Raw genomic sequence first — 24985 nt, 5'->3', positions numbered from 1 at the left:
TTATAAGATAAAATTAAAGTGTCTGTAGCAAGGATTTTGAAGGATCCAGAGGTACTTATGAGATGCCTGCTGCCTCTGGATTTTCATTTTGGTTGGGGTTTTTTTGTGAAATGATTGATACTGGTTATTTCATTGTACTGACAGGTTCGAGGTGGGAGGAGCAAAGAAGTGTTACTAGCAAAATATTTGGCAATTCATGAAATAAAATATAGGAGGACTTTGGTTTTATCCTGTGTTTAAAATAAATTGTTAGAGACAGACAAGAATTCCTAAGTGATTCTTCCTTGTTCCTCCTGGAAGTAAAAGTTTTGTTTCTGTGTTCTTCAAGATAATAAGACTCCAATTTGTGTGCAGGAAATAATCCTTAAATGCTGACTTTAAGGCTTATTTTTTGTAGCAAGTTGATGTCATTGTTTGTCTCACTGCTTATTTAAAAAATGATTGTGGAGTGAGACTGTTGTAGGGTGTATTTTGTCTGGGGAGAATTGACAGGGTAAGTAGAATTTTTCAGAGTCAAAATACTTGTCCTCATGTATACCAACAGTGGTTAAAAGTGAACTGCAGTGTAAAAGTGTGTCAAATTCTAGACAGAATCAGTTTTCTGTGAGGATATGGCTGTATAGTGCAAAGTGCTGACAGCATCAGCAGATCTGTGATACTGAAATTTCCTTCAAATGTCTTTATATGGCCTAATATGTGTTTTTAGGGCAATGTTATCCTTATAACTGGGAATTTAGCACTTCTGAAAGCTTTTCCTCTTGTCCAAATCTTTTTGTTATAAACTGTAAGTAAAATAGATGTTACAAGCTATTTAAATGATGTTTAAATCATTTTGTGTGCTTTGCTGTATCTTTTTCTGCTATGATATCTCATTTGGAAATACTAACAGTGGTAAAATATTATTTGTTGAATGAGATTCCTTCAAACCGTTGTACCAGCAGCTAAGGAGAGATGTGCCCAAGATAGCGAGTAAACTAAATGAATCACTTTGATCTGATTAGACAACTAGAACACTTGATTTTGAATGTGTCTTTTTAGGTTCAGCTGAATACTACTGCTGGTTTAAATTGTTTAATTTTTGTTTCAGGTAAAAAGAAAGAAAAAGAAAAGGAGAAAAAAGAGAAAAAGGAAAAAGATCATAAACCAAAACAGAAAAAGAAGAAGAAAAAAAAGAAGAAATCTAAGCAGCATGGTAAGTTCAATTTATATTTTTTAAAATAAGTAAAACCACTCAGTATATTTCTGGCTTTAGATTGTAAAACTTGTTTCTAAACAATACTGATGTCAAATTTTAGAAATTTCAAGGAATAACTTCTGGCCTTAAATATGAAAAGGACACTTAGGTCTATGACCTCTTTTTTTTTTATGTGTGTGGGTTTATACCTTGTCTCTATGTGACAGGCACAGATATTTCATAGATCTTTTTTCTTCCTCCAAAAGATACACTTACTCTTTTTATCTCTTTTAATTCTTCATTTGAAGCTCTATATACATGTCCTACCTATTTTGCTTGGACACTAAAATTATTCTAGTATCTAGTCTGTTGCTAAATTTCAGTGGTTTACTGTAGACAATGCAGCCCTTCCTCAACAGTTAATCCTTAACAGCTGAGGTTGGCATCTCTGTTGTAACAGCCTTGTCTGTTGCCTTGACAAATGGGGATTATGTTATGTGGATTATGTGTTTCTCTGTCCAAGATTTGTGCTATAACATGAAAGTGCTTCCAAATCATGCAGTGCTTGAGTGTGAATTGCAGTATTGTAGGTTTTGTGTACTTCACCATATATAGATTGGAATAATACAGTTTTAAGCTATAAACTTTAATTGCCTATTTTACCCTAAAAATTATTGGGATTTTTTACTTGCACTGAGAAGACATTTAAGTATTTGCAAGAAGATACTGATAAATGCTAGGTATGTGCCCAGTATTGTTCTTTGGTTTTGTCTTGTTGATATCGTAAGGTGGTTTGCTGTGGGTTGTTTGTTTGTGTTTTTTTTCATCTTTTTATATCTTTGGTCTTTCTGCCAGCTTGTCTTGAAACTTAGAAACCTGGCAGAGGTACCATGACTAGGTTCTAACTGTCCAGTGTTTGTAAATATGAGAAGAAAATATGCCCAGTGCCCCAACGAATAGAAATGTTAAATCCAGATGCAGAAAACAATGAGTAAAACTTGAACATTCTTATTCTTAACAAATTCATCTTGTGAAAATCTGGTTTTAGCAATACAGAAGTATTCTGTCTGGCTTTTTTTTTTTTTTTTTTTAATTGGGGAAAAAAGAAACATTCTTTGGCGGATTCTGACTCGAGTGTCTGACACTGAAAAAGCCCATCTGTCAAAAGAAATAGGACTCTTTCTCCAGGACTAGTGCACTCTACTCCAGGCATGAACAGAAGTATAAGGGTGTTAGACATGCGCCTTTAGTTTGGAGTCAGATTGAGGCATCTTGGGGAAGAACAGGGAATGGGCACATTGTGTGCACCAGATAAGTTTTACACAAGACTTCAAAACAAACAAAAACTCTTTTTTCTTCTCTGAGTGGATATATGAAATGCTGATTGTGTAAAACCCACATATAGCAGAAGGTGGGTAATACCTGTTATTTATACTACTCTGTTACAGTGAGGTTGATAGCAATGCTGTTGGAATAATCAGCTCAACTACTCATTGAGTTGGTTTCTCTACAGTGAATATCCTTGGGAAATGATGGAGATAGTGTGCTTTTGACAAGAGAAAGTAAAGAGGAACAGTGACTTTGTGGAGGGTTATGTAGGGGAGAAGGATGTTGTGGAACCCACTGCAGGAAAGCTGTTACAGGTGGGAGCAGGAATGCTTCCTACAGAAGGATGAAAGTGTACAAATCTGATTACTCACTTTTATTCAAAGTAATAAGTTTTAAGAGAAGTAAATGGATAGGGACTCGTATTTACCAGTTGAAGACATGGACTTGCTTAAGTGGGTCCAGAGGAGGCCACGAAGATGATCAGAGGGCTGGAGTACCTTCCCTATAAGGAAAGACTGAGAGACTGTTTAGCCTAGAAATGAGAAGGCTCTGGGAACACCTTACAGTGGCCTTCTAGTACTTAAAGGAGACCTACAGAAACGATGGGGAGTGGTTCTTTCTGAGGGAGTGTAATGGTAGGACAAGAGGTAACCGTTTTAAAATGAATGAGGGATGATTTAGATTAGATATTAGGAAGAAATGCTGTATTGTGAGAGTGATGAGGCTCTAGAACAGATATCCCAGAGAAGTTGTGGATGCCCCATCCCTGAAAGTGTTAAAGGATGGGCTGGATGGAGCCCTGAGCGATCTCGTTAACCCCAAGCATCACTTGCCCAGGACTTTGTGCAGACAACTTTTCCATATCTCCAAGGAGAGAGACTCATGATCTCTCCCAGAACAGATCAGACTCAGGGCATGCCAGACAAGTGTTCTGACCACCAAACTATTTATGCACAACTGGCCCTCTTTATCCTTTTATTCCCCTATTCTCCCCAAATCACTTTGGTCCACCCATTTTCCCAACCTTTGTTTTCATTCCTAAACATTCCATAATGAGTCTTTTGCAATCCCAAAATTATTTTCCCCTACATCCCATAGTGGGCTCCAACCACCCTTAGTCCAGAAGGTGATCCAGAGAGTCCTCTGGGTAACATATGATGTGTTTCATAAATGGACAATGGAGGCAATGGTGCTGCTGGGAAAGCCCTGAGAGGGGCCTGGGCAGGGTGTGCTTGTTGTTTGCCTGCTCATCCTCCTCCTCTGGGCTTGTGTATACTCTCCTGGGGTGCTCCTGGGCCCGTCCCAGGATGCGTTGGCCTGTCGATGACCGGTGGCTCCTGACATGGCCTTGGGAGCATCCCAAGAGGGTTTTCTTTGGACTCCCTGTGTCCCTTTGCAGGTGTGCTGACAAGCTTTTGTCACTCACACTGACAGGATCTGTGATTACCTCTGGGTAGCAATGTTGGTAGTGCAGACGTAAGGCAAAAGGCAGAGCTACTAGCAGCATCTCTAAGGATAGCAGGTGGTACAGGATTAATTGTGGAAAAAGGGGACTGTATAATGTTCCAGGAAAAATTATTCCTCTGTACATTCAGAGATATTCAGAGATTGGGGGGGATTAAATTGGTGATACTTGTTTTAGCTATCAAACTTGATTATGTTTCTTACTGCAATTCTTTTACTAAAATGTTACGATGAGGTTTTACCATTTCGTAGTTTCATTTTCATCATCCTGATACCTCAGTGTTTATTCTGTACTTCTGAGCATAATGTTGCAGTATAATCTATAAACAGTATTTTTTTTTTTGCATTTGTCATAAACTACTTTTGTAAGAGCAGTTTTTCTTTTAACTTTTCAGATTATTCAGATTATGAAGACAGTTCTGTTGAATTCTTGGACAGGTGCTCCTCTCCCTTAACCCGGTCGTCGGGCAGCTCCCTGACTTTGCGCAGCATGTTCTCGGATAAGAACACAACCTACCAGTATCCAAGAGCTATTTTGTCTGTTGACCTTAGTGGAGAAAGTAGGTTGGCTGAACAGCAAATTTCAGTTTACATGTTTAATGCTTTAAGAAAGAGAATTAAAAGAAAATAATTCAGTTTATGTTTGGATTGTAACTATAAATATGGCGACTGATTTAACCTTCATCTATTTAAATCAAAATACTCCTCAAGCTGTTCTACATTATACTTGCTTTGGTTAATTGTTGCTACTCTACTTCTGAGGAGAGCACCTTAAAGACATTTTGCAGAATTCATTGTGAAATCTGATATACCAACAGTGTGTTTGAGAGCGATATTTTTTTGCTATATGCAGGTTAAGATTTTTAACTGCCAAAATCCCTGTATTTCTCTGAATTATTGTGCCTCTCTACACACAGTTTCACATGTATTTATTTTTATTAGACCTTTCAGATGTGGAGTTCTTGGACGATTCTTCCACAGAGAGTTTGTTACTTAGTGGTGATGAATACAATCAGGATTTTGATTCAACTAACTTTGAAGAGTCTCAGGATGAAGATGATGCTCTCAATGAAATTGTTAGATGCATTTGTGAACTGGATGAAGAAAATGGCTTTATGATTCAGGTAAAGAAATTTGGTGTGTGGAGTTGCATTTTCCATGGGAATGTTTTGCTCTGAAGGTACCCTTTTGATAAATTTGGAATAAAGTATCCTTTCCCACACAGAAACCATGGCTTCTGTCCCCAGACCATCCCAGTTATCAGCACTTCTGCATTGGCCCTTGTGCTTTACAGTACCACTTGCAGAAACCTCTCTGCTCACTGTAAATGACCCTCAGCTGTGACATTACTCCTCTGCAGAAACTAATATTGTCAGTCCTGTAATGTGTGTGCGTTATCTTTAGAACAGCACATCTCACACTGGATATCACTACCAGGTTTTAAAAACTGCTGAGAATTTAAATCTTAACTTGGTATAGATAAAAGGGAAGAAGAGTATATCATGACAGCATTCAAATGTTGATGGATTGCAACTCCTGCTGCTTATTTATTTATACTCCAATAAGGAGGGCACTTCCCATCTACTAATGAGTAATTTCACGTCTTTTCCTCAAGGCATTTATAATGTAGTGAGTAAATCAGGTGCAAACAACAGTAAGGAAGAACTTGGTTGTCAGTAACTTTAAAAAAGGCATGAATTTCCTGTGGTTTTTTCCCCCCCATTCAGAAAACAGGTTTATGTTCAACTGTGACTGTGGTGCAGCTTCTTTTGAAAGTGTGGAGCTTTTTTAGTCAAGATTTGAAGGAAGCAGGTATGGCTGTCCTGTGTTAGTGGACTTAGTCTTTTGGAAATGACAGAGCCCTGAAAATGAAGGACACAGAGTCTGTGTCTGGGAGCAGAAGTGCTGTGTTGGAGGAACTGAGCAGGAGTTTGGTTTATGGTAATGATGTGGACAAATGGACTGGTGTAGAAATCTTTGGAGAGAGGAGAGGAAGCTGTAGCCATAGTGGTATGGCAGGAGGAAAGGTGACTGGTGTTTTAAATAGGTTGATACTCAAAAGCAAGTCAAAGCAAAGAGGAGAGATTTTTCAGTAGTAAACCAGCAGATATGTAAAACACTGGCAAGCACAGAGTTGAGAAAGGGAAATGTCTTTATAAGAGGTAGTTTCCTGCCTGTTTCTGAAGTCCAGTGACAGCCTGATTTTTTCCTCTTCATGACTTATCTCACCGAGAGCAACCAGTTTGTTGTTTCTAGGCCCTCATTTGCTCTCTTCTGTTTTACTCTTCTGTTCTCTTGTTTCTCCTCTTTCATTTTCTCTTCATTTTCTTTTTCTTTTAGATTTTCCATTGGTACGATATTAAAAGCACATCTTTCTAGCGCACTGGAGAGATGCTTTGTAAATATAAATAATTAAACTGAAGAGTTTTCTACTTTTCACTGTTATGCTGTAATGTATTACATTATCTTTCTACTTTACTGTAATATTATACTCCTGTCTTATGTTTCACTACTAAATATGTAGGTGCTAAAATACTGAATGTTGTAATAAAATATTATTAAATATTACATCTTCAGTTTCTTTTTTTTTCCCCCAGTTTGGAATTTGTGGTTGAGGTAACTTTCAGAACTAGAGCTCTTTTTTTATCTTAATGTCTTTGCCTACCCAAACACAAATTGCCCAACTAAAATGATCATACTCAAACCAGCTATTTAAGTTAAACTGCCATTCTTTGCATTTTGATGATACAAGAAATGGCTCCTGATTTTTTGAATCTACTTATCTCAGATTTAGTTTTTCCTTTTGGTTTTTTTTTCCCCTGATGTCAGTGTGAAGAATGCTTGTGTTGGCAGCACAGTGTATGCATGGGACTGTTGGAGGACAGCATTCCAGATCAGTACATCTGTTACATCTGCAGAGATCCACCAGGTATGGGTAAACCACCTTTATCTGCAGCTCTCTGCTTGGGATTTTTGAGCAGAGATGTTATGCATTGCTTAAATTGTTAAAGCTTTGTCTGTTTTGTGTTATGTGTTTTGCTTCTTTGGGGCGAGTGATTCTAAGTTTGGCTCTCAGCAGAAACTTAACTTTCCGGTTAGAAACATCTTGGTCAGGTGTGCTAAATCTTATTCATGTTGCTTTACATGTTGAAACTGAATTCCCCCAAAACCTTAGCACTTTTTTATGTCTGTGTAGTGCAGGAACTCCCAAACAAATCATTCTTGTTCAGAGATCTGTTTTGCCAATACTTGGAATCACATTTCATGTAAATATTTTTTGGAGAAAAAGGACTCATTACTGCAGTACACTCAAATGTGCTGTGGAAGTAATTTCTTATTAATTACAATTTTATAATGTTTGCATTTGCCCCGAGCTGCGCAAAGGTGTGGCACTGACTCTGTAAAAGATAGAAAAATCTAGCACTTTTTATGGTAAGCAGCAGTGCACAAACAGCACACGTTGAACTTGGTTCAGCTTTTAAGAACTAGGAAAATTCTATTTACTTTTAAACTGAATACATTTGATTAGGAAGGTGTTGATTTCAAAACAGTTCTCTGATAAACCCATTTTTCTTAACGCATATTTGGAGGAAAACTGTACAATTTGGAAGAAAATATTTTGTATTTTTTTCTGACAGGTGATACAAATGCACGTACTTGTCTTCTAGTGAAATATGCAGCACTCCAGCTGTTTCAAAAGGGCAATGAGTCCTCAAATTTACTTTCATTATAAGTTTAAGAAGTGAAATCTGAAAACTGTTTGCAGAGTTTTTATTAGCTGTTTTTGCAAAGAAATATTAGGAAAATAGAGCTGGAAAGATGTGACTTTGTTCCATTTGCCCCAGTCTGAATCTAATCTGGTTGTAGAGAGTCTTGTTTGATAGTTCTGTGTGGTGTCTCTTTGAGCAGTCAAGCTTTTTCTTACTAAACCCAGCGAATTTGTCTTGTGTTCTTTCCCTGCACTGTGCTAGGTACTTCGTTTTCCCCTGCTATGCAGAGTCTGTGTCCCTAATTTTTATCTTCTCTCCCTTCCTAACCATTACTTCTTTTCTTTCTATGTCAGGAGAAAAAAGTCATTCTCAATGTCAGTATTTTAAAGTGTATTGGGATAATGGGCAAAAAGGAGATAGACAGGGTATTCTCCTGAAAGGTATGAAGGGCTTCCATCAACCCATTCTTTGTTCTGTATATGATGATAGTCTGATTTGAAATTGAGTGTAAGATATTTTGGTCAGTCCATTTGGGTTCCTTGTTGTAAACAATAATGTTGCAATAATTAGCATTATGCATTTCTAGTTTGGGGATTTTTTTTTTTTTGTGGGGTTTGTTTTGGTTGTTTGTTTTTTTTTTATTATTGGTTGAATTTGATTGGGTTTTTCAAATAAGCATTGAGTTACTGTAGAAGCATTAGCTAAATATTCATTCATGCTAGTTGGGTTAAGGCTGTAGATGTTACCATGGCATGGGAGACCAAGGGCCCACATACAGCAATACCCTGGTGTCTGGTGAAAGGCACCTCAAAGGAGAATGTTAGAGCTCTGCTGTCAGATAACTTTGTAATATCTGCTTTTGTGAAGCCTTCTCCTGACTTCTAATAAATAGACACTGACTTGAGTATTGAAGCCAAACACTGGTCTTTTAGAAACAAGCTAGGTTTTTTGGATATGTCAGTATAAAATCCACTCTCTAACATTTCTCTTGGTAACTTAGGCTTCCTTTTTCTTACAAAAAAGTAAGCCGCAGTATTTAGATAAATAAAATGCCAATTTAAACTATTTTTTGGTGATTATTTTGATAATAGCACAGTTCTTAATATCATATAATTTGATGGCAGAGGTGATTAGATTTTCATTTCAAATACCATTTAGAGAGATCTTGAGGTTTCAGGCTTATTTTTGTTTTCATACATTTTAAGACTTTCTTCTTAATCCATGAAAACTAAATTTTAATATATTAATAGGAAGATCTTGAGTCATCCTTTCATGGATGTTAGGAGATATTTAGGAGAGTACAGCATATAATTATAGCACTTGAGTTGTAAATGTAATTCTGCTGTGGCTTTAGATGTCCCTCAATTTGTTTATTGCTCACCCCAGGACAGAGGTGGAGTGCCAAATATCTTTATGATAAAGACTGGCTAAACAATGGACACATGTGTGGATTATCATTTTTGAAAGAAAACTACTCTCATCTTAATGCCAAAAAGATTGTGTCAACACATCACCTACTGGCAGATGTTTATGGTGTCACTGAAATACTGCATGGGTTGCAGTTGAAGATCGGGATATTAAAGTAAGTATCAGTGCAAGGTTCATTTTCCAGCTGTAGATATTCAGGTAGCAGAGACTATCATTGTCCCATATACATTTTTCTCTCACATTAGAATTCTTTCTTGTATAATACTTTAAGTACTTCAAGTGCAAGATGTAGAATACCCTCAGCTTCAGTGGGAGTTAGGTGTTCAGAATCCAAGAAGATATGATGTATTGGGATAATTGGTGACTTTTTTTTTTGTCAATTTTATGTTTCAAGGGACATTCTAGATTTATCTTAAATTGATGAGTGACCTACGAATACTTAGTGTTTGATAATGGTGCTTATCAGTAGCTGAGATCTAGCAAAATTGGATGTTTAATAGTTAAGTGCTGTAAGTGGTGCTCTCTGTAACTTGATTTTTTTTCTTCCCCTTCATTGCAGAAATAAACATCACCCAGACCTTCATCTCTGGGCTTATTCAGGGATGCGAAAAGAACAAGAACAAAGAACTGTTGGGGTAGAGAAAAAATTAGTAACTTTACAGGATGCTGTTAATCCAGCTGAAAGGACGTGTCATAGTCAAAACCATAAAGAACCACCCAGTATACCCCTGAAGATGGAAGAAACATACATCACAAGTGAGCACAGTTACCAAAAACCACAGAGTTTTAGTCAAGACTACAAAGCAGTCACTGACCCTATGAGCTCAGATGATGAAGACACAAGTAGTTTTGAGGAAGATCAGGAATTTCACACAGAGAATAAAAACTGTTTACAATATTCTTTTAAAGATGGTGGCATGAGTGAGCAGGTAAGTATCCTCCTTCATCTGGGGAGTTTCTTAGTTGGGCCAGTATGTTCAATCTGATCAAGTTAAAGCATATACAAGTATTTAAAAGTGCAAGTCAACATGTTCTATCAGATAAGTCAGCAGAAAGCACGAGAAGCAAAGTTGGATCACTGAAATAGTTTCAGGTGATGTATATTCATTTCATATACTTCTATACTCAGTCCAGTGTTTTGAGAGGGGGAAAACCCCTTATGCTTAAAATGCAGGGTCTTGGAGCAGAACTTAAGTGGTTTTTGCAAGGTGAGGAAAATGGGATACATTTCCATTTTTCTATCAGTTCTGTTATCTAATGTGGAGGGTTTTTTTGTTAAACTGAGATTTTTAGTAGTGTTTATTATTGTACTGTATTCTTCTTCAATAGCAACACTATCTGGAATGGCTGTTCACAAGTAATAATTTACTGAGAAACTAATTTCACCTCATATGCAACTTCTTTTCTGTCTTTTATATTACATATTTCTTCTAATTAAATGTTTTACAGATTTTTAGCCAGTATTATATTTTGCTATTTAAACATCTCTCTCTCATTTTTACATTAATGGTTTGAATCCTTTATTTGGTGGAAAAGGTCTGAAACTTGTTAGTCTGGTTTTAGTGAAAAGTTCTCTTTGAACAAAAAGCAAAGTGAAACAAACCTTTCTGTTTTCTACAATACCAACTGTGTGAAAATAAATCACCCAACTCATCCCCCTTTTGAAGTACTGTTTCTGGTGTGGAAGAAATGAGTAAGATTCACCTTTTTTTCCTTTGAATTTTAGTTTTAAATGTGGCGTGTAAGCTATATAGTCTGAATGGGAAATTTTTGGCTCATTCTAGTTAGAAATAACTGTATGCTAAATCACAGGACTGTATTTAGTTTGTATAACAAGGAGATGTGCATCAGTGTTAAATACTTTCCTTCAAACAGTAGCTTAAATTGTCATTGTAAACGTTATGAATACATTTAGAATTAAAAGAAAATATATGTGAGTAGTGAAACAATGTTTCCTTCAGAGACTCAAGCACATATCTAAAAAACTAGGTACTTTCTGTTTTAAACCAAGAAGAGATCTGCTTAGGGTAGCGTCAATGTTTTTTCCTTTAGGACACCTTAACTCACCTTGTCAGTAGCCTTGACACTAAAATAAGTCCTTCTGTCTAAACGTGATAGGCATGGAAAACCTCCCCTTGGCATCTCCATGAACCTGTTATGACTTGCCTTAAAAGTGGCATTGAAGGACCATTTTTTGATGATCTGACTTCTCTGTGAGGTGCCGCCTTCACCTCTCCTTGTCAAAGTTTTAGTTAGGGCTTTGAATTCTCCTTTCTAGCATCCTGCAGAGCCTTGAATATTCTGGTTTTCCACACTGTTTTGTCTTAATCTGCATTTCTGTTGCATACCTTCTTTTCTCTTACAAACAGTGTTTGGATTGAGTGTTATCAAGTCCCTTTTTGGAATAGTATTTAGTTTCCTTGGTTTTGCTTCTGAAAGAATAAACCTTCCCCACCTGAACCTTCAGTTTATTTCTTCTTCACAAACTGGATCCTGTACTCTGCTTCTCCTGCCATTGCTCCCTGATTGCCTACATTGATCCCTGTTGGATTTTTTGTTTGTTTTGTTTTTTTTTTTTTTCCCAAGGAGCATTTATTAGCCATTTGAATAAATACAGAGGTCATTAGAAGGAAAAAACCGACTTTTTGATGTTATTTAGAAGTTATTTAGCTTTGAATTTTTTTCTGACTTACTGGACGCATCTGAAAGATGATTTTGGATTTAGAATTATGGACTTGGGCCCTTATACAGCAAGGGAAAAATGTCATTCTTGAGGGTTTAGAGAGGGTCTGAAAATTGTAAGGAATAGAGCTTTTCTTATTTATGTTGGAAATATCTTCTATAAGATTAATAGCAATTTGAATACTCAAAACACTGTGGAGGCAAACCTGATATCTTGAGAGAAGAGAAATTTTATCTGAAAGGTGTGAGAGTTTTGAGGTTTTTATGTCTTTTAAAATCTATCTTTAATACATAACTTTAACTCCTTTAATGAACATTGTGAGTATTAGCAATACTTGTCCCCCACAACTTGCTGATAAAGCTGCCAGCAGGTCAGTCTAAGTTTTATTTGTTTTGGGTTTTTTTAATTGATTTTAAGTCTTAAAAAGAAAGTTGGTGGGTTTTTTTGCTTGAGTAGTAACTTAAAATCCATCAGTCCCTATTTTCTTTTTCTCCTTCTTGACTGGAGGAAGAAGTATTTTGATAACAGACTTAACACCATTATTTTCTTATGTGATGTAGAAAATTAGCTGAGCTCTTCAGAGAAGTATATTAATACAATAAAATTCACTCCTTGCTCTGGCATTTGCCATGAACTGACACTGTGTGAGCACATGTATCCAGCATTCTAGTTCTTCAAATAGAATCTTCAGTAGTGAAAGAACTTCATTGGATATGAAATCATAGTGGATATAAAATGGAAACTGTTAATCCTGCTAATTAATGGAGGTGCCGAATATTTTAACTCGTTAAATCTGGTATGCTTCCTTCCAGTAGCTGAAACATCAAATACAGAAAGATTAGGAGCTTTTGTATTATCTCTGAGTTGCTGTGAAGATACTAATTATTTCAAAGAAGTCAGTCTTCCTCAGATACTGTGTTTGCATAACCCTGTGTGTTACTGTAACTGTCCCCAAACATGTTCAGTTCTGTCCCAGAGCAGGTAGGAGGAGAAGTATTTTGTCTTAATCAGCAAATAGAACAGGTTGCCCAGAGAGGTTGTGAAGTCACTCCCTCACTGGTGATATTCCAGAACCACCTGGACACAATCCTGTGCCATGTGCTCTGGGGTGACCCTGTTGAGCAGGCAGGTTGGACCAGATGACACACTGTGATCCCTTCCGACCTGCCGCATTCTGTGATTCTGTGAATGAAAATGGCCAGCTTATTTGTGCCAGAAAATGACTGTTGACATCTTAGATACTACTGCATTTTAGGAAGTTTTCCTTCATGGAAACAAACTGTAGGATTTTGCACATTTTTGGTGACAGTAGACCCAGGCAGTTCAGCATTTCATGATTTAAGTTGCTGTTTGTATAAGAAGGGCGCAGAAGTGCAGTCTATCTTACTGCATTAAACAAAGTGCTTGAGCTGGTAAACTTTAGCATTAGGGAAATGAGGCAGGAGTTGTATATGCTCATTTGTATGGAATTTGCATTTTGTTTTGTTTGGTCTATTGATGTGTCATGCTATGTGGCTTTTTGAGTATGCTTTTTGTCATGTAGGCAGAAGTACAGTTCTAAGCCAACCTAGTTTATCATGTGACTTAAATGTTGAAATCAACACCAGAAATTAAAACAAAGAAAAAAACCATCTTAAACGGCAATTTTTTTTTCTTTCTGTTGCTCCCATGAAGAAGAATTCTGCTGAAGGAAACACAGTGTTTGTTTGTAATGAAAGAAAAGGCTCAGAAGAACAAGTGGACACACATCTTCAATGGCAGCTAAATCTCCTTACCCACATAGAGAATGTACAGAACGAAGTCACCAGCAGAATGGACCTGATTGAAAAAGAAGTTGATGGTAACTGCATTGCCAGATAATTGTTAATGCCCCTGTAACATCTACCATACCCAATATATTCAAGGGGATCTGAGACACTGAGGATGGATTTTTAAGTATTGTGTTCAAACTTGGGTCCCAGGATTATAAACAGAGCTCGTACCCTTGATCCCCTCACCCCCGTCCATAAGTTTTTAGTGCCCAATAAAGTAGCTTAAGCACTTTATTGTGTTCAGAACCCCTGAGCTCAAAGCTTGTGATATTTGACAGACTTCAGAAAGCTTAGATAACTTATCTGGTCTTTGTCCAGATGTGGATCATGTAGTTGATGAATTTTTCTATGTCTGAAGTGGTTTTTGCATGATTGTTCTGCTAGTCGACAATATTTAGGAAAAAACCCAGATGTGTTCATTTCAGCCTTCAAGTTTGGTTTGGTATATATTAGTAAACAGCTCATTTCATGAAGACAATTCAGTCTTCATGAGAACTTGAATGAAATTACAGTGTAGAAGAATATTACAGCACTTAAGTTTCTATAACTTGCCTGTCATGGAAATCAGGAATGCTAGGAGCTTGTAGTCTAATCATAGGAGTCCTTAATTTTCTTTTGACAAACAAAGTTGTCTTATTTCTATTTGCAGTTTTACTTCCAATATTCCTGCTTTTACTCAGCAGTATTTCTAAGCTAACAGGGTTGACCTTTCCCCTTCTCTGTTTCTACAAGTATAGAAATTCCTTGAAAACATTTGTTGAAGGTTGGACAACCATTCTGTAATCTGGACCTTGACCACAGGAGCTTGTTACAGTGGCACAAGCAAGCCCTGCATTTAAGGGTTGCATTTTCTATTACAGAACTGTCATAGATAGAAGATTGTGAACCAAAGTTGCTTTTATTTGTGTAGATGGTAAATTGTAAGCCAAGAGTATAAGTTACTCCCAGGTACCTTTTTATAGTAACAATCAAATCAGAAGATATGTTTGGATTGTTTAAAATAAACAGGGAATTAGTTGATGTTTCCCTAATAAAAGTTTTTTCAGTGAAATAAATATCACACCCTTGGTGTATTTTTCCCTTGTTACAAAAGACAGAGAGTAAGAAATAAAAGTTTAATTTTTCTGGAAACTGTTTCTTGAAGATTTATTCTAATCGATTTCTTCTTTTCCTTCTGTAGTTTTAGAAAGCTGGCTTGATTTCACTGGAGAACTGGAACCACCAGATCCTCTGGCAAGATTGCCTCAGCTCAAGCGACGTATCAAACAGCTCTTAATTGACATGGGGAAAGTACAGCAAATAGCAACGCTTTGCTCTGTATGACAAAAGGAAGAATAAAGAAATAAAAATAGGTTCTTTACAGTGAATTTTCTTACTAGCCACAAGACTGACAGGAAGGCAGCGAAAAGCTGAGCATTTATCTGGTTCTTTGCTGATTGCGTTAATAGTCTGAAGCTTTAGAAAGAGGAGAGGAAGTTTAGAGTCAGGGATCTGTTATATTGAAAATATTAAAATTTTCAATGGTGTATGATATACTGAGAAATATCAATGTCTCAGGATTTCAACATGTTAAACAAGTAAATCCCCGTATACAAGAAAATTGAACAAAGAAAAACTCTGCAAAGAGCTACTATTTTTAAACCTTTGGCAAACATTTCTAAATTAGCAGAATTCAGCTGACTAAAAATTCAATCCTCTTATCTTACTAGTGAAAGATAGACACAGAGAGATCTGTATTCTCTCTACAAGGAAAGTTTTTAGATTATTTTCTTCTCTCATGAGGTTCAGGAAGATGAACATACTAGCTTTGATTTTTGAAAGAAATTACTTATCATGGTTTCCTTTTGAAAATATTTTTTTACATAGAAATCCCTAGAACAGCACCCCTAGGCTCCTTTAAAACATAAGTGGCAAATACTGGTCAGATGTGCCAAATGATATTAAAACCACTGGAATGAGAGTTCGATTATGACTTACGTGAAGGTTTTTTTCCAAAGTCCTACTCAGTGCCAGCAATCCATCCAAAATTGTATCTAGTTTATATTTTTTTATGTTCTACTGCAGTATTCAGGAGTCAAGGTACAGATTTTGTCCTGGGTAGCTCTATTCTGGTATTGGCCCTCTGAAAACTTCACCATCCTCAGCTGGGATGAGGAATGACGAGAGCAGCAAAACTGTCTGTGGCTGTGAAAATTCTAAACCACTGGAGAAAATATCACAAGATACCTTATCCAAGATGTTTTTTTATAAAATCTTTCAGCTTCAGTAAACGACATGTCATGAAACCAAAGGCAGCCTACTTGCTCTGTTAGCTCTTGCTGGATTTTGAGCCCAGGACTTTTCCTGTGGTTATAAGTTGCCGCTGGATCCAGTGCTACTTACACGTCTGTGTGTGTATGTATGTGTGGACAGACACACATGTACATATATACATACTATATACATTTCTATCTACACATGTCTAGTTTTAGTACAATAGACTATAAGAACTGGTGGTTCATGTTACCTTTTAACAAGCAGTTTCTAAAATTGAAAATAATGTATGTACAGGTTTTGAAATTTGTAAAATATGACTGTTAAAAGGAGGCTATTTAACTGAGGACATTAAGATACTTGAACATTTTATGCCTCACATCTGTTTATCAGTTCTAGTTATCTGTATAAATGCATTTTAGAACCGATAGACAGTAAACTTGAATTTACCTTTTGATAAGAGTACAAGCCACTGTACATTCAAAAATTATTTAAATTTGCAAACACACTGTTCTATATGTAAGGTACTGTATGTAAAACTGTTTATTAAAACTATTCTGCATATTCTACATTTTCCACTTTTCTTCCTGATCTACATATAAATGTAAAAAAGAAGTGATTGTTATTATGTACAGACCATCAAAAAATCTTGGAATGCCTTTTAAGGATACATACAATTGAAAAATGTGCCAAAGATGGATTATCTGGGAAAGACTTTGCAACCATTGCATTGAACTTTCATGATAAAACCATTATTGAGAAAGAAAACAGCGTGACTGGTTCATTGCTAAAATAAACCTACCCTGACCTTTCCTGTTTGTCTATCATATCTGAAGTGAGTTATCACTCCTGATGGCCAAAGCAAAATGTAAATCCCTATTACAGAATGGTTGCTATTTAAAAAATCTTCCCACATCAAGCTTGTAGGAGACATCACAGGGCTGCGTGGTAACATGGAAATATGGAATGGTTGGCAGCTCCATATTGCAGAAGGAACATAAGAGCTGAGGAGCTGTTGATGTTTCATAGCAACTGTTAATAAATAAAATAACTCTGTGTTATATAGTTGATGCTTAAATAACTGCTTCAAACAATATGAATAATTGAGTGACCTACTTGCTTTTGGATATGCGAGACTTTTTGTATACTATTCACTTGCTGCATATCCTTGAATGTGGTACTGTGTGTACTGTATAAGAGAAATGTAAATCCAGATGAGTTACTTTGAAACAAAGTGGAGTGTATTTACAGAATTTATACAGCATACACTGTAGCACTGTTATGGAGTGTGTGTGCACGCATGTGATGTAATATAATTGTAAATGTTACTGAAGGTGGAGGTGGACTTAGATTTCAGTGGAGAGGACAGAGGTTTTACTTTTAGTGCAAAGATGGAGGAATAGTATCCTGAAAAGGAAGTACTAAGGTCGAAGTTGAAGTTGCACTTGCAGCTTTAATGTGTCTTCTGTTTGTATGTGTAATGGCCTCTTAATTTACATGAATATGTAATTTTATCCCTCAAGATCCTGCCTTGTTCAGGATGGACTGTGCTTACAAAAACAATCTGTTCAGTATTTTTTTAATCTTCATTGTGTAGTCATGTATTGTAAAAATTTCTGCAAGCATTCATATCTTCTAGGAAATACAATCTCAGTGTCCATATGGACCATGCTGTGATACATCGTGTACTGCTCAAATGCTTCACAAACTTGTCTGAGTTTGCTTTCTCAAGTTGTGGTGCTGGTCTGTAACATGTGAACTTTAGTTTTTGGCCCCTGTTTCTCAAGTGTTCAGAGGTTTGGGATGCTTTTGAGGTTTTTTTCTTTCAAACACTTACAAGTCAAGTGCCATAAAAATACTAAGTGTTTTGCACAAAATGTAACCTATAGTTGATTGCTTTTCTTGTGTGCCAGTCAACCCTGATGTGATCTGGCTCTTACCAGTATTTCTTCCTAGTTGGCCTTATCAAGAGATTTTTTTTCCTGTAGGCATCATTTTCCATCGGTCTTCCTGCCTCCTCCTAAATAAGCCAGGGACCTACGTTCAGTCTTTTTGTGGCGTTTTTTTCGGGGTATGAGTTGCAACTGTGCTGTTTGCTGGAGAGGGCATACCCTCTCTGTGGCAAAAATAGTATGTGGCAGTGTAAGGACTGTTTTATATACGTGCACAGAGAGGTAAAATGTTTAAATTTACAGCCCTCTTTGACTGAATAGAAGTCCTAAATAGTAACAGACAAAAGGGAAAAGCCATTGTACAGAAGCCTCTTGTGATTTCACAGGGCTAAGTGGCATAGTTGTAGAGCCCTTGAATGCCCAGCTTCTTGTCTGAGGATTGGTGTTTTTGGGGGGTTTTTGTTTTTTTTTTTCTTTAATGGAGTTATCGAGGTGATTTGTTTCAAAGCCTGCTCCTACCTGTGACCAAACTGTAGGCATCTGCATCAGGAACTGTGTGTTTTAATTGCAGTCACTAATGAAACATAGTCTTGGTGGTGTAATCTGGGACAACATGATGGGGCTGCCACATTCTGCTTACAAAACTGAGGTACTTCAGGTCATATGGCAGGGAATGGATTGGAAGATGCTTCCTGCTAACCTTTTCTTGGGTAGCTGTAAGTTGAGTAGTGCCCATATTTTGGATATTCTGGCCTTAGCTGCACAGATCTTTGTTTAGCAGTGGACTGATTTACAGCAGCAGAAGCCTGTCAACCTCTTTCAAAGAGACAAAGAAGGTGGGTTGCAATTTTCTGATAGATTTCTCGTATTTGCTGGGTGGCAGAGAATTGAGACAGTTCTTCCATGGGTGGAGTCTTCTTGTACATCCACCTGTCTCTCTTAATTTTGTCTCTGAGCTTCTGCATGTGCTTCTCATCTGCTTGTTCTGCAGATTGCATCGGTTCCTCTTGTTCTTCAGCTTTCTGTGTCTGACTTCTGTGGTGCCTGGAGGGCTTCATTCCTCTGTTCTCATGCCCAGTTCCTCTGCCTACTGTGGGAAGCAGTCATGGGGAGGGGTCTCCTCTGCTGTTCTGTCCTCAGCCTCCAGTGTGTCCTAGGACTTGTGTGTACCTAGGAGTGTGTGTACCATGATCAAAATCTCAACTGTTTCTGCTGCCTTCCTTAAATAAGCCTCTTCTATCTTGTGCAAGTGCTGATCTCCCTCTGCTCCCATCTGGCTTCTAACTAGACTTGAATTAATATTACAGCAAAACCCCTCTGGCACTGCTGGGCTCCAGCACTCCTTACCAAACTGAGAGTTGGGATGTAAAGGAGTTGTTCAAACATTACAGTAGAACTATAGAATAATTTTGATGTTTGCAGACCACAGCATTTTTCCTTTGTATTTGAAGGGAAACTGCAACCGTTTTTCTTCACTGGAACTTTAAAAGGCACAAAACAGATCCTGAACCGAACTGGAGCTTGATGTAAAAATCAACAAGTAGAGGGTGGGAAGGACTCTGGAGGCAGGGGCTTCATAGCCAGAAGAGCAGTCAGGCCCTCCTGACTGCCTTGCCCGGTTAGTGGCTCTGTGGAGGTGCTGATGTGTAAGGGGGGATGTGTGCAGTGATGCCGTTCGATTGCAAACAGGATGGTTTAGAACACTGGAACTGTAGGTTTTCTCGCTGCTGCTTTAAAATGTTGCAGTATATGAACCTTAATTTTGGAGTGCTTATTGAAGTCAGAGGCTTAATGACTTTTGAAATGCCCATTGCTATTCTCACATTTTATTAGCTGACCATCTTTTTCTGTTGTACTGATTCCATATGGCTTTAGGTGAGCATTTTGCAGAGGCCATTTGAAATGCTTCATTAATGGTTTCTGTTGTACTTTGTTATGTCCTGGGCACTGGGTTTGGGGGGAGTCTGTCTTTAGCAATAAATATTATACACTATGTGTATATCTGTTTATATATGGAAAACAAATACAGAGCATGTAACGATGGTGAAAATACACTGCACGGAGTGCAGATTGTGCATTTGGCAGCCATTCTGCACCAGCCTGAACGACTCTTGAAAAATTGGAGACCATGTGGAGAAAACGAACTAGCGTGTAAAGAATCATTCAGGACTGAATTTCCCTTTCCATCACACTTGGCCTGTGTGTAAGCAGTGGATAAGCCAGCCCTACTCTGTGGGTTGGATAACTAAAGCTAGTTCAGTTGCTGTTTGCTTCAAACAGCAGCCTTCCTTAAAACTGGCCGGAGCCTCGTCTGTTCAGCTGTAGCTCGTTCATCAGTGTATTGTCACTAAACACTCTGAGAGAGGCAGCACTGCACTATGATTAAATCTTCTATGAGAGAAGCAAAATACTTCTGTGATTTGTTTTTTATAATAGCAATAATGTTGACTGCATTCTAATACTCACAATAAAGGTCTGTTGAGATTGTTATGTGCCTGGGCTCCCATTCCATGGACTTTTCTTTTGGAGAGCTAGTGGTTGTTTGAGTATGTTTTAAAGCATTCAGGAATCTTCAGTTGCATGTTTAACCTGTAGTCCATAACTTATGTGCAGTCATTGATACTCATTTGTCTACATTGCAAAGCTTTAATTGTATTTTAGCCTGTAGGCAAATTATACAGTCAGTAAATTATTTTTACAGTACTGAATTAATTACTGTGTAGCTAAGTAAGTGGAAGATTTTTCTATTCCTGAACTGCTTTGGTGTTTAACAATTTCAAGGTTTGAGTTTTGCAATGCACTGGCTTCTTAAAAAACAATGTCTTTTCAGCATGTTCACAGTGATGGCATCTCTTCTTGTGGGCCTTCTAAGGGTGTTTTGTGCCTTTGTACAGTGTCATTTACAAAGTAACTTCAATTTGCTTTTAATGATTTATTTTAATATTGCCCACAAGCTGTTCCGCACTCTGCTGTGGTAGAAAATAAATAAACCAACCATGCTAAGAAGCTTCTTCTCTTAGACATCCTGTGGACCAGGGCACAAATGGCAAGCAGCAGATGAATGAAATTGGACAGAGTCTCAATGAGTTACTGATACAGAAAAATTGTTCTGTTGTTCACATAAAAAAAGATATGATCGTAAATGTAGCCAACTTGAAAATTTTAATTCTGAAACATTTTAGTCATTGTTTAAGGGAGCCTCCCAAAATGGTCTCTCAAATTTAAGGTGTAAGGCCAAATTCAGATCTTGGAGCAATACACCAAAACACTTTTTTTTTTAATTAGCAGAGTTTTTAAAGATGAGGTTTCCCGAGTCAGGCCAACCATCTGGTCAACCCAGTGTCTTATGTGCAGTAGAAACAATGTCATATCTGTACAAATTGGCCTTTCCCTAATTAAATCTTTCACTGCTGTTAAACTGAGGTTTCCCTTACCAAAATTTTTATGAAGTCCATCAGTTTAAACACTCCCTGACAGGCTTGTGCTCCTTGAGTTTAATCCATCTTTTTTCATTGGTGGCTTACTGAATTCACACCTTTGTTGTGTGGCAGGGATTGTGTTTGTCCTTGAACTTCTTTTCTGACTCCATTGGCTCTACACCATTGCCTTCAGTTCAGAGAAGGTTAATTGTTGCATTATTGAAAAGACCCAAAGTAGTTTTGTCCCATCAACACTCAGAGTTTGGCACCCTGTTACTGCCCTTGTGTGACTGGTGGTGACTTTTCTCACTGCATCAGCTTGTGTTTGTCAAACATTCAGTTGATTCAAGGTGCAAATCCTTTGTGTCACTGCAGGTTGCAGATCTGGCTCCTGCTTGGGATTTCAAGCCAACTTGCATCCTAGTTGTTGTGAAAATAAATATTTTTCTACTTTGAATCACTGTGGTACTATTTGATAGAGGACAATTGTATTATCTTCAATGAGTAAGATTTTACCTGGATTTCTCCAGGGACAAATGCAAATTCAAATGTTCTTACGTGGGCTTCTTTAGGTTCTTCTGTCACCAAAGGCATTTTTCTCCTATGCTAAATTATAATTAAAACAATTGACAAGTCCTGTACCCACTTTTCTGATCTAGCCAAGTTTAGCATGGAAGTTATTGGAACTTCCCCATTCTTTCAATTTGAAGAATGTGTCATGTATAAAGTGACTGAAAGGTGTATTATCTGAGGCTGTCATCCTGTCATCTTTTAATTTTGCATCACATGAGGACTTAATAAGAGATGATAAAGATAAGTGCTTCACAAGGTCTTGGAAAGAAATGTACTGACTGTAAACCTTAGTTGTCTATCTGTAAGTGTAATAAATGGTGTTAGTCTTGTTTTTACATAGTTTTCCTAAAATGTGTGAGAGAACTATCTGATATTGGTGCTTTATTTAACACAGAACAATTTATTATTTTTAAATAAATGAACTGATTGATGTGGGCATGATTTCACAGTGTTTTCAGTTCTTAAAATTTTTTGCTTCCAATTTGCTGCCTCATTCAAGAGGCTCCCTCAAGTTTTCTTAAGCTAAGGTTGACTTCTCAGGCTCAAGTTTTATTTGGGTAAGAGTAACTTTTTTATATCTACAGATGTTTGTGTATTCATATACAGGAATCGTTTATCCTTGGGCTTTTTGACATGTAAAAACTGCAGTTGCACAGACCATCTCTTCTGCAAAGAAAGTGTATGCAAAACTGGAACAACGAATAAATCTCTGCTTCTCCCTTGAGGTTTGTGATTTCAGTGTCTCCTCTCACTGATCTTTGTCTTTCCCCCAGCAGTTCTAGTTTGTAGTATAGATTGAGTAGCTTTTACCAATGTGTGCTGTAGCTTTTCCCTCATTTCCAGCACTAGAACAATGATTTTGAAGACATGATAGTTCTAAGGCTTAATGGTCTGGGGACTTTTTCTGCTTACTCCTTTTCTGCCCTTCATTGGTGAGCTAATTTAAGATACTATTCTTTTTTTTCTCAGGTGCTAAAAATAGAGGTAAATTCCATTTTCCCTCCACTGAAGGTCATGCAAAGCTTTTCTTGGTTTGTATTTGTTCAACCACAGACAAGTGCCTCTTTTTCTCTGATGAATGTGAATTGCACGTATTGCTCTGTAAACAATTTTTTTTTTCCTTTTTAATCCATGGGCTATTACATCCCCTTGAACGTGCATGTACCAAGATGCCCACCTTGGTTTGACGCACATCTAGAAGTGGTTTAAGGGATGCAAATTGCCAAAATTCCTTTTCTTACTTTGTTTTTTTAAGAGGTTTCTGAGACTTGGCGGTTCTGCCTAACTCAGAGGTTGTTTTCTGAGTGTTTCAGAAGGAAATAAAAGTCATCTTGGGAACCTACACTATTCAGATATTGTGGATTTGTGCTTCTTTCTGTTAGTAATAGCTCTTTGACACCTTCCTGGGTTCCTGTCTGCCTTAATCCATTATCAGCCTTTTGTAGCAAAGAATAAAAGAGGAAAGTGAGTAGTGACCTTAATAAGCTTGCTTCTCTCCCCTTTTGCTGTGCAAGGAACCTGAATAACACTTTTCTAATAACTTTAGAAAATTGGATTGAATCAGTATCACACACCCAGCACACTCTGGTTGTGTGTTCCATTGTGGTGCCTGTAAGCACAGCTCCTGCTGCCCCTGGAGAGCCTGTGTCACTGGGCTGGGCTGTTTCTGGTTGCTTCCCTGTGTCTGCCCCACTGCATGGGGGTCAGACATGAACCTGATGCTCTTAAAGCACCCTTGAGTCAGAAATATATGTCATGGTCAAACTTTACTTCCTTCCTGATTCAGCCACCCTAATGTTAATAATGGCTATTTCGGCAGATTGCTTTGCTCTGCATGTATTTTCCCTACAAATGCTACGCTAATCCAGAAATTCAGTTTCTGTCTGTGCCTGCTCAGTCAGGGCTGTTACAGGATTTGTTGTCTTTATCCCTCTAAGGGTTGCCATTTTGTGATCTGTCATCTGCATTGGCCATGTTCTTCATCTTTTCTCAGCTTGATCTTTTGGCAAACTATTGACTTTTCTCAAGTCAAGAGTAGGTTGCTTGAAAGTAAATTCCACATATAGTCCCACTCATTTTTAAAAGCCTAGTCATGCTAAATCAAACTCGTGCTGCTGTTTGAGATCATATTTACCATGTACATCAAATCCCATGGCATGGCAGTGGTCTACGGCCCACACAGAAGGATGCTTGGATCACTCTTAGTGTTGGTCTGTAGGGGAGTATCAGTAGATAGAGTTATTTCTAGACTGTCTAGTACCCATGAATCACAAACAAGAGTGCTGCTTTCACTTTTTATTGAAATCCACCCAAATCCAACTTCAAACATGTGCTGTTATTATTTACCTAATTATTTTGGGCTTATTTGTCCAACCACCTTTGTACAAGTGAGGGTCAGTTCTCGTAATTCCTGGTGCAACTAAATGCTGACTCATAAGAGGTGGACAATTGAGAAGTGATACTCTGGAACCAAGGAAATAATATTTCTGACATATTTTAGGTTGAGGATCTTGCATGCAATTAGTATCAAAAAACTTGGCTTAACAAGCTTTATGGTCATATAGATGTTATAGCTGGAGAATAGCCCAAGAAGCAAAGCTGCTTCTGTCAGATTCTTGACTGTGTTAAAGTGCATGGTGCAAATGAGAGTAAAGGCAAAAGACTGAATGTGTTTGACCCTCAATTCACTTCAGTCAATGGAACTGCATCCATCCTGTTTTTCACTTAATAAATAACCACATTATGAATTCTATTTACTCCTAATGCTGCAGCACTCGCAGGCCTAACTCTCACCTGTCCCTCAGCAGGCTCAGGCTCTCTGGGAATGCAAAAAGGTGCACTTCTAATAGTGAGAACAGATACTGTTTGTGCCCCAGTGCAGGTGAGAGCCAGAGCTCTGCCTGGGGTCATGTCAATGTGCTCAATTTGCTTGTTGATGTAACTGAGTCCCCCCCTGCCACCTGCTGTACCTGCTGCCACTTGTTCTCTCCACTGACCTGGCTCAGTCGTGCTCCCTGGAGCGGGGATGAGAACTGGCTGAGGAGAACCACGAGGGCAGTTCAGGTGAACGAACCTCTTGCAGTTTTCTCAGAAGCATCGTGTGCGTCACTCACCCAATTTTATGCCCAGTCTACTAGCACTTGAGTGAACCCATCCATGTGATGGTTGCTATAAAAAGGCAGGTAAAGGCCACACGGGGTGCACAGGGCTGCCTCCCTGACAGAAGGGATGGAGCAATCCCATCGTGAG

The 24985-nt window shown here is 37.8% G+C and overlaps 1 protein-coding gene across 1 annotated transcript in view; it reads left to right on the top strand.

Annotated features, from left to right (window-relative positions):
* Nucleotides 1-20250, top strand: part of PHF20L1 (PHD finger protein 20 like 1) — a 53138-nt gene extending 32888 nt beyond the window's left edge. Inside the window, exons 14-21 of the mRNA XM_029959470.1 lie at nucleotides 1088-1192; nucleotides 4363-4527; nucleotides 4910-5091; nucleotides 6797-6896; nucleotides 9064-9259; nucleotides 9665-10034; nucleotides 13463-13628; nucleotides 14780-20250. Of these exons, the coding sequence (XP_029815330.1) occupies nucleotides 1088-1192; nucleotides 4363-4527; nucleotides 4910-5091; nucleotides 6797-6896; nucleotides 9064-9259; nucleotides 9665-10034; nucleotides 13463-13628; nucleotides 14780-14922 (1427 nt within the window). The 3' untranslated portion in view covers nucleotides 14923-20250. The remainder of the gene's footprint in view (nucleotides 1-1087; nucleotides 1193-4362; nucleotides 4528-4909; nucleotides 5092-6796; nucleotides 6897-9063; nucleotides 9260-9664; nucleotides 10035-13462; nucleotides 13629-14779) is intronic.
* The last annotated feature ends 4735 nt before the right edge of the window (nucleotides 20251-24985 follow it).

This window comes from Manacus vitellinus, unplaced genomic scaffold (assembly GCF_001715985.3).
Source record: "Manacus vitellinus isolate BGI_N305 unplaced genomic scaffold, ASM171598v3 scaffold_1_pilon, whole genome shotgun sequence".
NCBI classification, from domain to species: Eukaryota; Metazoa; Chordata; class Aves; order Passeriformes; family Pipridae; genus Manacus; species Manacus vitellinus.
This window is presented reverse-complemented; position numbering and strand designations above follow the sequence as displayed.